The sequence below is a fragment of the Elephas maximus genome, chromosome 18 (assembly GCF_024166365.1).
Source record: "Elephas maximus indicus isolate mEleMax1 chromosome 18, mEleMax1 primary haplotype, whole genome shotgun sequence".
Lineage (NCBI taxonomy): Eukaryota > Metazoa > Chordata > Mammalia > Proboscidea > Elephantidae > Elephas > Elephas maximus.
This window is the reverse complement of record NC_064836.1, coordinates 25,074,485-25,088,383: the sequence shown is the minus strand read 5'-3', so window position 1 is coordinate 25,088,383 and position 13,899 is coordinate 25,074,485. Positions and strand designations below refer to the sequence as shown.

Sequence of the window (13,899 nt, the reverse complement as noted above, 5' to 3'; positions counted from 1 at the left end):
TTTAGTGTTCGTCCCAAGGAAGGGAGATCCCAAGGTGCAGCCCCTCAACCAGCAGCAACATAGACCCCAGTGCCCTTGGGAGGCCAAGCAACCCAATGAGATCCCTCCTAAAGCTGTGAAAGAGTATGTCGAAATCATGGAAGGTCTGCTTGGACCTGCCCATTCGGCCACTGTGGAGCCAGATGCAAAACATGAAGAAGAGGAATATGAGCAACAACAGGAAGACACTGGGATGTACCCAGACCCAGGACTCCTGAGCTACATTGACAAGCTGTGTTCACAGGAAGAATTTATTACCAAGGTGAGCTGGGACTCGAGGTTTGGTATCCGTGGGTTCTGTAAGTTTGGCATTGCATCCACCAAACATCTGGAGTTTGGCCCCGGACATTGTAATTAAGCTTCATTCCTTACCCTGTGATCTTTTTTACCCTGTGCCTTTTTTCTCGTGTGTGTGTATGTGTCTGTGCGTGTGCGTGTGTTTGCCTATGTGTAGGTTGAGGTGGTGATGTTTTAATACACCATCGGATGCACATTCAAGGAGAGGATGATTGTCTTTGAGAGCCTCTGAATCACTGGTTACTCCTTGTCAAGGATGTTCACATGCCTCCTCCTTCTGTTATCAGGCAGAAGCAGTTATTCACCCTCAATTCCTGGAAATGTTATTATCACCAGAATCACAGATAGATCTCATGTCCTTAACACAGAAGCTGGAGGAAGAAGAAGGGCTCACTCTCACCCAGGTAAACCAGAGGAGGAAGGGAAAATAATACCACGAAACCCACAAGATTTCACCTAACCTAACAGTGCCTCGGCTGCACAGCTTCTGGGGAAGGTCAGCTCCACGTGTGGAAGCAGGTGCAGAACCAGGAGGTAGGAGACAATGGAGTGGCTGAGAGGAGGAGCGGTAAGGAATTGTGGCTGGGAAAACCACACAGGAGGATGGACAAGTAGAGCTGCAGTACTGTTATTGAACCACACTCATTTCACTAACTTCCCTGATTCCTGTCCCAATATCATGCTCTCCACCACCAGCTCATCCATGTGTTCTCACAACCTGTACAGAATCAGTAATTACACATTTTCCTTCCTTTCAGCTGGTAGAGAAGCGGCTACTGGAATTGAAAGGAGAAGTGGGTGTGGAGGCACCCCCAATTTATGGTATGCCACCCATGGAGTCACTCTGTACAGAGTATGACACCAGTCAAGACTCAGGGAGCACAGATAACCATGGTCTTCAGCTAGGGATCAGCAAGAAAACGGGCACAAGAAGGCTGAATGCAGATGACCTGCCGAAAGACTGTAGAAGAGACAGTAACCTGTCTAAGCCAAAAGAACTTGCTCACTTTATGTGGAGTCCAAAGTCAAAGAAACCTAAGTCTGAACAATTAACTTCTCCTCATCAGCGTTCCAGTAACACCTCCCCGAAATTGGGAACTAGAGAATCCTTAATGCTCTTAGAAACCTCTCCTATTAGTGAATCACCTGGGAAAGGAGAAGGGTCCAGGGAAGAAACAGAGAAGGAAGAGGAGGATCTCCCCAGCCTTGACTTTCTCTTGGCACCTCAACAAAGCTTACTGCCCTGGGGTCTTTCCAAGAGTCCTCTGCCTGCCTCCGGCATTCTGCACCATGGAGTTCGGGGCACCTGGCAAGCATCCCAGCCCCTAGCTCCTGAGACAGTGAGTCTTAGCCAACCTGGACATACAGCTACCAAGTCTAAGATCCCAGCTCAAGTTAGAGCCCCATCACTTGCTGCCAAGAGGCCCTACTCAGGGGCTGACCTTGGGGTCTCTGGGAGGCAACCCTTGGTCAGCAGTGAGGTCCAACCCTCAATGCCTCTGAAAAGAAAGTGTGACACCTCAACTTGCGAGAAAAGTAAGGTGGCATTTCAGCCAATAGCAAGCTCTCCTCTTCCATGTGTCAAACCCTCAAATTGGAGACCCCTCCACAGATTTGGATTATCAACCCCCTTCTCCTCATCACGCTAAAGACCCTCCCCTATCCCAGTGCTATTTCTTGGCTGTAGTACAGATACGAGGAGGACAGAGAGGGAGGCCAAACACTGGGCAGGGTGCACATGTACTTCCAGGGTGGGAAATGAAGAACAGTAGCTTTACTTTACTTTACAGAATAGTCCTCTGTTAATTGGGATTAAAGATAGTTTTGTTGGAAGGGATTCTCATTGCTTCTCTCTTCTTGTTCTCCTCTGCTGCTGGATGGATTGTGGTGCTGTGAAAAGTAAAAGATACAGGTGTCCCCTGTTTTCCTGATCCAGACATGACTGACCAATTCTTTCTTCCAGCCTTAACTGGTGTCCTCAGAATGCTCTTGGGGACAGTCTGGCTTTGGCCTCTCACAGCTCACTGATAAATCGCCAGTGATCAATTTCAACATCCATTTCTCAGAAGCCCTGGCTTGGCTTGGGGAGCTTTCTGTGGGTATCCTATCAATCTCCCTCTCTCTTAATAATCTACTAATGGAATTTGGATTTCAACCTTTCAGCCTTATTGGTCATTAACTATTGTTTCTACAGTTGAGATTGGAGACTGTGCTTTTGTTTAAGGTGCTGTTTTTCTGTTTCCTAGAAAGACGCCAGACAACAGATCTTCAATGATCCTCAGCACACCCAGGGCTTTTCGTGTGTAGTTGATTTGGCCTGACAGGATTAAGACGTGGCTTCTCGGGGACACAGCTGTTTCTCTGCATTCACTCTAGAAAAAGGCATCATTAATTCTCAGGAGCACTATTAAATAAGCCATAGTAGTCTGCTATTTCTGAATCCTGATGATAGGAGGAGATGGAATGTGCAGAAAACATATTTATGAGAAGTCCTTTTAATCGTGTGTATAAGAGCTATGAAAGTAGTCAGGGAGAATTGTAGTCCCTTTACCTTATTTCTGTTCAGGAAAGAATCTGATCCAGCAGGAGTGGGGTGGTCCATCCTCCTGTGGTGAAGGCAACTGACCTCCAGTGCCTTCGGGCTCTTCCAAGGAGCATCCTAGAAGCACTCTTTTCTCTCCTTCCCAAACAATGACTGAAATTCTAGGATTAAATCGATCTAGATGTAGTCTTGTATTCAAAACAGGTCCTTAAAAACAAGAGGAAACCTACCTTACATGACAACAATAAAGCCCTGGAGAAGCAGAGATGTGATGAGGTTTATAGCAGGCCTGGGATGCCTGGGGTGTGCAGGGCTAGATGTGAGCACAGTAGGATGGGCTGAGAAGGGCTGAGGCATCAGTCATCCTGCTGCTCGGGCACTTGCACAGACCCCATGTTCCGAGCAGTGGGTCTTCCTGTAACATGGCATTTGCTGCCTGTGAGCTGCTTCAGGTGCTGGGAAGTTTCCAGTTGGGATCTGGATGGAGACCTTGGCAAGTAAGAGAGACTGTTGGGGAAAACGATCAAGATGAAGAGATGAGAATCAGGGGACTGGACATCTCTGCTCTTTCCTCAAAATTGTCAAGTTCTTCCCCTCCCATCTCTGCATAACTCCTCAAATTCAGGTGTCCGTGGCCTGACATCTCCAGCCCTTTCCTCTCAGTAGCTCTGATTCCCAACTCGGAAACTTGTGGGAACTCACCAATATTCCCTCCCAGCCCAGTGCTTTCTTCTACAAGTTCTCAGGTTTGATTTTATTCCAAGTGTCTCTGAGTTTTCAGGAATGATGTGTCCCAGAAGGTTTCTGGCTATCATGGATTGAATTGTGTCCCCCCAAAAACGTGAGTATCAATTTGGCTGGGCCATGATGCCCAGTATTGTGTGGTTGTCCTCCATTTTGTGATTGTAATTTCATGTTAAAGAGGATTAGGGTGGGATTGTAAGGTCACATTACTTACACTTACTAAGGTCACATCCCTGATCCAATGTAAAGGGAATTTCCCTGGGGTGTGACCTGCACCACCTTTTATCTCACAGAGATAAAATGAAAGGGAAGCAAGCAGAGACCTAAAGACCTCATACCACCAAGCAAGCAGTGCTGGGAGCAGAGTGCATCCCTCAGACCCAGAGTCCTTGTGTGGAGAAGCTCCTAGTCCGGGGAAAATTGATGAGAAGGACTTCCCCTGGAGCTGATGCCCTGAATTTGGACTTTAACCTACTTTACTGTGAAGAAATAAACTTTTGTTTCTTAAAGCCATCCACTTGTGGTATTTCTGTTAAAGCAGCACTACATGACTAGGACACTGGCCAACACCATCCGGGCACATCATACAGTGTCCTCCGCAGCGTGAACCCCAATCCTGGTTTATCCCTGGTATTTAGGGGAGTGTACACAACAACTTTGAAAGACAAATGGTGAGTGAAGGACGGAGGCCTGGATCCTCCATTCACTAGTGTTTGACTTTAGAAAAGTCCCTTAACTCCTCCACATTTCAGGGTCTTCACTGGGAAAACAGCCACAACACTGTCCACCTCTGTTTGGGATATTAAAGCAGTCATGCTTGAAGGGAATTTGCTCCAGGACGTGCCATGCACTGGTCCCTTATTCGACAAAGGGAATCATCTCATCCACACGTTGCAAGCTCAAGTGTTACCTCTCTTGTTTACCTCACCTGCCTGTTATCTGCCATTGGTACCTGTGTTTGGTTGCTCATTTCCCAGAAATAGGAAAAGCCTGGTTATGATGGATTGAATTGTGTCCGCCACATACAGATATGCTCACACGGAGGGAGAGGCGCTCGCACGGAGCGGGAGGCGCTCACACGGAGGGAGAGAGGCGCCGCACGGAGGGAGACGCGCTCACACTGATAAAGATGCACTTACACAGATACAGGTACATATTTATACATACATTTATATATATTTGTGTATATATATTTATATATACACATTTATATACTCAGACACTCATTTATACACTCATATATATACATATTTGTATGCGTGTACATGTATGTATTTGTGTGTGTGTGCATATCTATATAGACATACACAATACACACACACACACACACACACACAAACACACACATATATATATATAAAGCCCCGGGTGACACAACTAACTGAAAGGTTGGCAGTTTAAATCCACCCAGAGTTGTGTTGGAAAAAAGGCCTGGCAATCCACCTCCAAAAGGTCACAGCTACTGAAAACCCTTTGGAGTGCAGTCCTACTCTGAAAAGTCATGGGGTCCTCATGAGTGGAAATCTACACAATGACAACTGGATTGATAATCTACAGATGGCATATACGTTGGGAGAATTAGTCTTGCAACATATACATGGCATACATAATAAACTCTACATTACTGTTACGTACCCAAACCCACTGCATTCGAGTCGATTCCAACTCATAGTGACCCTACAGGACAGAGTAGAACTGCCCCATGCGGTTTCCAAGACTGAAAATCTTCACTGAAGCAGACTGTCACATCTGTCTCCCACAGACAGCCTGGTAGGTTTGAGCCACTGACCTTTCAGTTAGCAGCCAAGCACTTTAATCTCTAAGCCACCAGGGCTCCCTCCTCTCATGTACAGTGATTACATAAGCAAATTTTGAAACAAACTGCCTGGGTTTGCATCCTAGCTCAATTTTATCATCTGAGTGATCTGGGCAGGTTACTTTACCTCTCTGTGCCTCAGTTTCCTCATCTCTAAAATGGATCTTACCCATAAGCACACCAGACACTTAGAAAAAGGTCTCACACACAGAATGTACACAATAAATGTTAGCTTTCATTACTATAAAAGCAATATAAACAAATGGCTTAATTGAAGAAATTTCCATTGAGAAATAGTTGAGTTCCAAAATTCATGCGCAAAGTCACTTACATCAACTCCTAAAGTTGTACGTTCAGATTCAGGCGATTACTGAGGTATGTTATGGTCTCCAATAGAGTTCTGGGGACTATGCAGGCAGCCTCTGCATGCCGTCCTCCTATACCATCCATTCCATCTCCCTCGGAGCCTAGGCGTCATTTTATCAATTAAAATACTTCCATGAATTACCTGTTTAGCGCTTAAAGATACACCAAAAGCAACCACTAGCACAAAAGTACAGTAAAATGTTCTTTTTTCAGAATAGCAAAACCTATTTCTAATACAATGGTGAGTTAAGGAGGACTGTGGGCCAAGGGGAGCCGTGGTGGCGCAGTGGTTAAGAGCTCAGCTGCTAACCAAAAGGTTGGCAGTTCAAATCCACTAACTACTCCTTGGAAACCCTATGGGGTAGTTCTACTCTGCCCTAAAGGGTCGCTGTGAGTTGGAATCAACTCGGCAGCAAGGAGTTTGGTTTGGTGGGTCAAGATGGAAGGGGTGGATGAAGGAGGAAAAAAAAAAAAAAAGAAAAATGGACAAGAGGAGAAATGGGAGAATTTAGAGAACTGTGAAAATTTCATTCCTGGATATTCTTTCTTTCTCCTTGCTATAATTCTAAGGACTTTTCTCATATACAGCATATGTAAGTAAATAACTGCAATATTTAAAAACACTTAGATTTTTGTAAAATTCATTCCCTGAAAACTCTTGGTGGCCCCATTAATTTCTCTCTTAAAAACATCTCAGAATTAAAAAGAAGCATACATAAAAAAATAGATAAATAAAAGCACTGCTGGCATTTGAGGCTGATTTTTTTTTTCCCTGCTATCAACAAACTGCACACTTGGGAGTTGCTTTTCCAGCATCAATGTTCATAGTCCATCCACTTTCTCTTACCGCCACCCCCACCACCTTTAATTTAGAAAAGGCAGTAAGTGCTCCAAACATCAAGTTTTCTCTCCAAAAGGCCAGTTGGCACTTGAGAGCACTCTACATTCTCAATTGTCAGCACTTCCACTCACCCTTGCAGATAAGGAGCATGACTCCACTGACTTACTCACTGTAAAAAAAAAAATTCTGATTGTAAAAAGCTGTTTCTTAAAACCAGGCATATTTCTCTTACCTATCCACCCCACTCCGCACCCTTATTGCTCCCCCCGCCCCCCACACACACGTATCCTTAAATATTCCATATCAGGGGGGTGGCCCAAGCAGGGTGTCCAGCTCCGCTCTTCTTTTAAGCCACCTGCAGGCCTCCGGAGACACCTTACCTTTGACTGGCAATTCCGTGAGCCCTGTCTATTCAAGCTGGCACCTATTCAAAAAGGCAGGTGAGTCTACAAGTCAGGTTTCTAAAACGAGGTTAATAGGAGTCAGGCGGTATGCCCGCTCACCCTCAAGTTTCTTAAACAAAGGTAATAATGCCTTAAGATATTTACAATGTCTTGACTAAGGGTTAACTAAATCCCTTAGTGAGGATGGTGCACTCGGGGAAAATGCTCCACCTTAATGCCCCTCCTTTTCAAATACAGAGGGGGAATCTCCAAAATTACAAATTTGAGTTTCTACACGCTAAAAAGCCTGTCAAAATGATGAATTTGAAATAAATGCATATTCCGTATTATGTTACCTACCTGATTGCATAAAATCAAGGCTAGAATCATACAGACTGGCACACAGTGTAATATGAACGCATATATTGAAATATAGTCATATATATTTATTTCTTAAACCACACCCTCCCTGGGTGGCTTCTCAGGCTTGCTGGGCCAAATAGTCAGCGTCAGGACATCCAGGCGCCCACTGGGTGAGGCGCCGGCTGTGACAGACATCCAAACAGACACCCAGCGTCGTGGTCACCCTGGGACAGGTGGGCGCTCCAGGTGCCCTCGGAGCCCCTCCCCAGGCCCGCCCAGCCCAGCCCTGTCCCCCCCGCTCCGCAGGCCGTGGCCCTGCCCCCCGCGACCCCAGCACCGCCCGCCGGACCCTGAAGTCGGCTGCGCGAGACCCGACCCCGGGGGTCGGGCCCCCGGGGTGGGCGCCGGCCCCAGACTCACCTAGGCCTGACAGCCGCTGGCGCAGGCACAGTCCCCGTCACAGGGCGCCAGCAAAGCCTGTCGCCCTGGTGAGGACAGACTGACACCTCGCCAGTCCCTGAGGTGGGTTCTGAGGCAGCCATTGGCAGCCACCGGCCACGTGACCTGCAGGGGCGTTACCCTCTGGGCCGCCCCGCCCCCGACTCCTGGGCGGGGCCTCCTCTCCTCTCCCTTTGGTCCTTTGGTCTGGACCATCCTCACCTGGTCACTTGGACGCCCCTCCCCTGGACAATAACCCAGCTGGAAAACTGTTGAGCTGGAAGCCATCTCAGTGGATTTTCTTTATTTAAAAAACTGGCTACACGAGTATTCTTTTGATTATTTTTGCTCTTTTCATAATTGAAGACATGTTTTAAACTACCCATAACAGAAGAATTTAAAAAATAAAACCACACTAAATTCCCAGCACCTGAGGTAAATAAATAAGGCTCATACTCTAATCTGCTTCCAATGCAAATACATAGCCCACTACAGTGTATTACATTCCTTAAAATGGGGGCTGGTCATACGCATTGTTTTATAATCTACTTTTTTCCCTATAAAAGGATTATCTTTGCCTGTCTTTTTTTAATAACGAGAGCTTTGTTTTTTTTCTTTTTCATTTTATTGTGTTTCAGGTGAAAGTTTACAGCACAAATCAATTTCCTATTCAAAAATTTATACACAAATTGTTTTGTGACATTAGTTGCAACCCCCACATCGTGTCAGCACTCTCCCCCTTTCCTTTCGCACGCCGGTTCCCCGCGTCTATTCATCCACATGATTCTTTGCATAAAGGCTCTCTCCCCATTGGATTTTAAGTTCACTGATAGCAGGGACCTGCGTCTCCTCGCCATTTTATCCTCAACAGAAAGGATGGTGCCTGGAATATGGTAGCTACTTAATAAATACCTGTTAAGTTAATGAATCTTTTCCTATAATCATAGTTCACACAGTACATTTGTGTTGAGTTAATGTGACGATTTTTCAGCTTCAAAAGTATTTTAAAAGTACAGCAGTATGAGATGCATGTCTAATTAGTCAAAGGTAAACTAAATGTTTTCATTTCAATTTTTTCTCACTGCCTTTTTTTTAAAGAAATTAACAACAACAAAAAACCTTTGCCATGGAGACCATTCTGACTCATAGCGACCCTATAATTTCTCTCCAAGTCTATCTTTTCAAACACCTCTGACGCATCAGTGTGGGTCAATTATTTCTTATTCCTCTTCCCATCACTGTAGCCTTTTCCCCCTAAATCTACACAACTAACTCAATCTGGGAAAGGGTGGTATTTAAGCGTGCATTTCTTTAAGAATCCTTAAGAATCGTTTCATAACATACTTATAAATTCACAATATACTTATAAATTCTTATGAATGTATTATTAAACTTGAAGCTGAGCAAACAGAGTTTCTTAAAAGGAAGTTTAACTATAATTCTTCACTAGGAAGGGAAAGAGAAAGGAAGAAAGCAGGCATTTCTGACAAAACAAGAAAACGTGTGCTCTGCTGCTGTTGCTACTTTCTTTTCATCCAATGATATTTCTGCCTTCAATTTTCTATGACCCACATCAAGTCAAACGAGCACAAAATATCCATCCCTATCCATCTGCCATTCTGCTTAAGCAGTTATAATGGGGTGAAACCTGAAAGCCTGGATTGCACGGATATTTCATTAAAAGCAATGAAAATTGACACAACAGCACATGTAATTCAAAACTTAATAAGATTCCTATTTACTCTACCTGCCTGCTTTACAATTAGCTTAATTTTCATATCTCAATGTCAAGCAAGCAAGCAAGACAAAAAAAAATACTACCGTAAAAAAATTAATAGTGGATTGACTGCTATTAGTTTTCTTCTTTCTCTTTTTTTTTTTTTCCCTCCTCTCTCTCTCTTCCAGAATGTTCTGAAATCAGATAGTGGTGATGGTTCCACAACACAGTGAATAGACTAAAAGCAACAGAATTGGACACTCCAACATAGTGAATTTTATGTTATGTGAATTATATCTCAACTTAAAAATAAAGGATTAACAGCGGTCTTTAGCAGCAATAAGACATTCATCCTTAATCAGAAGCAAAGAGCCCTTTAAGTGGTAGTAAGGACAAAGAGCACTAAAAATTGTAAGATAGCATCTGGAGTTCTTTTTTCTCTTGGTCTTCCCCTTTCCCCAAACCACCACTATTCTTTTTGCCCTGTCTTCTTCTACTTTCACCCAACATTGCTAAATAAGAAAGACATTTTTAAATATATCATTACAAAGCACCCTAAGTCAGCCCAGAGTTTTTCTCCTTCATCAATCTGATTTGTCCCAAGCTTGGACTTACTGGAAGCCTCTCATGGGTGTGAGAACTGCTGGCCTTGAAGCTTTCTTCTTTCAGATCCTCCTGCACCAAGCCAAGGGGCTTTTGTTTCAAAATCAAAATACAGCTGAATTAGCTTCTCTGAACGGAACTGATGACACAGCTCCGATCACACTAATTTTTAAGGAAAGTGTTAAAAGCTGAATGCAGCTTTGAACAACAAAAGCAGGTCGATTCTCACAGGTTCTGCAGTAATCTAGCCCCTACCTCTTTCTCTAGCCTCATCCGGAACAACAGCCTCACCTTGCACCCTTGGCTCCAGCGACTCTATCTGATACCCTGTTTCCCGTTTTCCCTGCCACTCACAGGGCCTTTGCACGTGGTATTTCCTCTGCCCAGGGCACTCTCTCCTCTCCTCTTTGCCTAGTTCGTTCCCATTCATCTTTCAGACCTTCCTGAACCAAGCCAAAGTATTGGATGGAGTCTTCCGAAAACTGGCCTTGCCGTCTGGAGACACATTTGTTAGACGTTGAGAAATGAGGGATGGTAGAGAATTAAATCTCTGCAGAATAGGTTCCAGGGCACCCTAGAGGCGACTTCATTTCAAAAATTTTTTGACGGAGATCTTGGGAAAGGTAGTGGAGGGACTGAAGGGCTAACCACAGGCTCCCTCCTCTGGCTGCACCTGACGCTAAAGGGCGGGTTCAGCCGCAATAGGTGGCTTGAAGGGTCCGGACCGAGTAGCCCTTTGCCTCATTCCCTCCCAGGCAGGCTCTCTGCTTGCCCATTCCGTCTGAAGGAGCAGCCTCAGGGACCTTTGCCTTCCCCACAGGGACCCCAGGCGCCATCCCACGCCAAGGCACCTCCTGGCCACTCACCATCCTCCTGCACTGAGGGCCCAGCAGACCCAGCTGGAGCAGCGCCGCTGCCCAGAGTCCCGGTAGGCGGCTGCGCGGTGGGCCACAGGGGCCGGCTTCCTTGGCAGCCTTGGTCCCGCGTTCCCGGGCTGCCGCGCTCCGGTGCGGAATCTGGCTGCACCAGAATCGCCCAGCGTGCGCCACTGGCCGCTGCGCTCTGCTACCGAATCGCAGGCTTGGCGCCTAGCCGGCAGGGAGGAAGCAGCGTGGAGGCCCGGAAGGCTTGAGACGCTGGGGCCCCCAGGGGCTGACGGACCCCCGGTGGGTGGGGCGTGGTGGTCCTTCTTGGCGCTAGGGAGGCAGCTGCAAGCTGGGCTCCGCCTTCGCCCTGGGCACCTGGAGGCCTCTGTGGCAAAAGGAGCTGCGCGCTGCGTGGGCGCCGCTGGGGCAGAGGGTGAGGGCTGGGGAGGCGGGGAGAAGAAGCTGCTGGGAACCCCCGCCAGTTTGGGTGACCCTTGGTGAGGGGGTGGTGCCGTCTGAGAGGCTGAGCCCCCTCTGAAAGGGCAGCTAAAGGGGTACCTAACTCTGCCCTCTACTTCTTGACATTCCATTGGTGTTCTCCTATAAAAGAGGAAAAATTTTCTGAAAAACAGAATCCTACTTGCCAACCACACTCTAAGGAGTCAAAGGCACAAAATAGCAAGATTCCACTTCCCTGGAAGCATAGCTTGAAAGTCTCCCAGAAAGGAGTATGTCCAGGGCCGCTTCCATTACTATTCCTGGCACCCCTAGCATTCCTCAAAGAGCTCTGGTGGGATTGTCACCATTATCAGCCACCTCCCAAACCTGGGCTCCATGGTCTGAAGAAGGCCTGAGATTGGGATTCTTTTCATCTGGCCTTAGGAATCAGCACTAAATAAGGGTCCTAACAGAAATCAGCTGCAGCTCTCCTGCCCTGGCCAACTCACCCCCTAGCCTGTATCTCCAGCATCAGCATCCATCAGTGGAGGATTTGTGCTCTTCAGAGGTGCAGTAATAATGATCGGTATTGCTATAGCTGGGGCATGGGTGGCACTTTGCAGCTTACAAATCCCTTCCATATTCGTGGACTGCCCGACAAATATCTACTGAGTGCCTGCAGCATGTCCTCCCCTGTGCTGGACTCTGAATGAGGCTTAAAATGTCCTAAAATGTTCACACTCAAGTGTGGAAGACAGATACTTAAGCAAGTTTGAACAGGTGATTGGTGCTCAATAGAACAGACGACTCTTGCCATCTAATGCACTCAGAAACGGACACTGGAAGACTTTCATTTACCTACTTTCTTCCGTAGTAAAAACTGGGATTAGAACCCAGATCTGATTTACTACAGGTGGTCATTTTTCAACTCAATTTGTGAGGGTCAATGAAGAGATATTATCTCCTGTTCTCTCTTCAGGTCAGTCTAAGTGTCAACTGCAGGGCTCCTATCAGTGTTTAATTCCTTTGGGTAATAACACTTTGCTTTTAAAAACAGGTAACTCTAGGATGTTAAATGCAGTGAGTCTTGACAATCATTCACACATAAGTATAAATTACTTAGCTACTTCCTGCCTAACAGCCAGCTGGTACCACAAGGAGCGAGACTTGACATGTCTGGGCAGGAGGGGACATGTTAAAACCCGTTAGTGCTGAGAGTGGAGAAGGGGCGTCCCTGGGCACCTGCAGGAGCTACTGACTGACCCACTCAGGATCTGTGTCCAGTACTGCTTTCAGAACACTCAGTTGGATATTACTACCCGTATTAGTTTCCTAGGCTGCTGGACAATGTACCACAAACTGGATGGCTTATGTTGTTGTTGTTAGATACCATCGAGTCAGTTCCGACTCATAGCAACCCTATGTACAACAGAACGAAACACTGCCCAGTCCTGTGCCATCCTCACAATTGTTATGTTTGAGCCCATTGTTGCAGCTACTGTGTCAATCCACCTCCATGAGGGTCTTCCTCTCTTTCACTGACCCTCTACCTTATCAAGCATGATGTCCTTCTCCAGGGACTGAGCCCTCCTGAAAACATGTCCAAAGTATGGAGACGAAGTCTTCGCCATCTTTGCTGCTAAGAAGCATTCTGGCTGTATTTCTTCCAAGACAGATGTGTTTGTTCTTAGAACAGAAATTTTTTATTTCCCATTTCTGGAGGGAGAGTATCTGCAATCAGGCTGTCAGCCTTGTTGACTTCAGCAAGAGCTGTGGCGGTGACACAGGCTGCCTCACGGGAGCAGTGGCCATAGGTAGAAGAACACGGTCACTGCCACTGGTAAGGCAGGAAGGGAGTGAGAGAAGAAATACCCCAGCATCTCTCCAAGCCTTTGAACCAGTTCTTCCCAGCTCGAACCCCTGCTGAGAATTTGCATTTTCACCCCAGATAGATTGAATTGGAATCTGCATTTTAACAAGATCCCCCAGTGATTCTTATATGTCGTAAATTTTAGAGCCACTGCTCTACTAGTAAAGCAGCCCTGGCGACACAGTGGTAAAGTGCTCAACTGCTACCTGAAGGGTCGGTGGATCCGACCCACCAGCTGCTCCAAGGAAGAAAGATGTGGCAGTCCGCTTCTGTAAAGAGTTATAGCCTTGGAAACCCCATGGGGGCAGTTCTACTCTGTTCTATAGGGCTGCTGTCAGTTGGAATTGATGTGATATCAGTGAGTCTGGTTTGGGTGTGGCTGGACGACAGCAGGGGGTTAGTGGTTCTCAGAATTGGTCCCTAACCAGCAGCATTAGCATCGCCTGGGAACTTACTAGAAATGCAAAGTTTCAGCAGGAGTTAGAACCAGAATGAAACAGTTGGAAGCCCTGCCTCTCTCTCCTTCTACCCTTCAAGTTCCTGTAGGTATGTCCTATTGGCTCAGTCTTTTGAAAG

At 46.3% G+C, this 13,899-nt stretch overlaps 1 protein-coding gene across 3 annotated transcripts in view; it reads left to right on the top strand.

The window, feature by feature from the left end:
• The window catches only part of LOC126061822 (NUT family member 2D-like), a 215,289-nt gene that overhangs the window by 2,665 nt on the left and 198,725 nt on the right, over window positions 1–13,899 (top strand). Inside the window, exons 3-4 of one of the 3 annotated variants that reach the window (XR_007513886.1) lie at window positions 6–301; window positions 624–870. Coding sequence is in view for 2 of the 3 variants with exons in the window: in XM_049858635.1 (XP_049714592.1) it covers window positions 6–301; window positions 624–767 (440 nt within the window). In the remaining variant the exon portion in view is untranslated. Of the gene's footprint in view, window positions 1–5; window positions 302–623; window positions 973–3,915; window positions 4,130–13,899 lie in introns of those variants that run through there. The other 2 variants (XM_049858636.1, XM_049858635.1) reach the window with 2 other exon arrangements.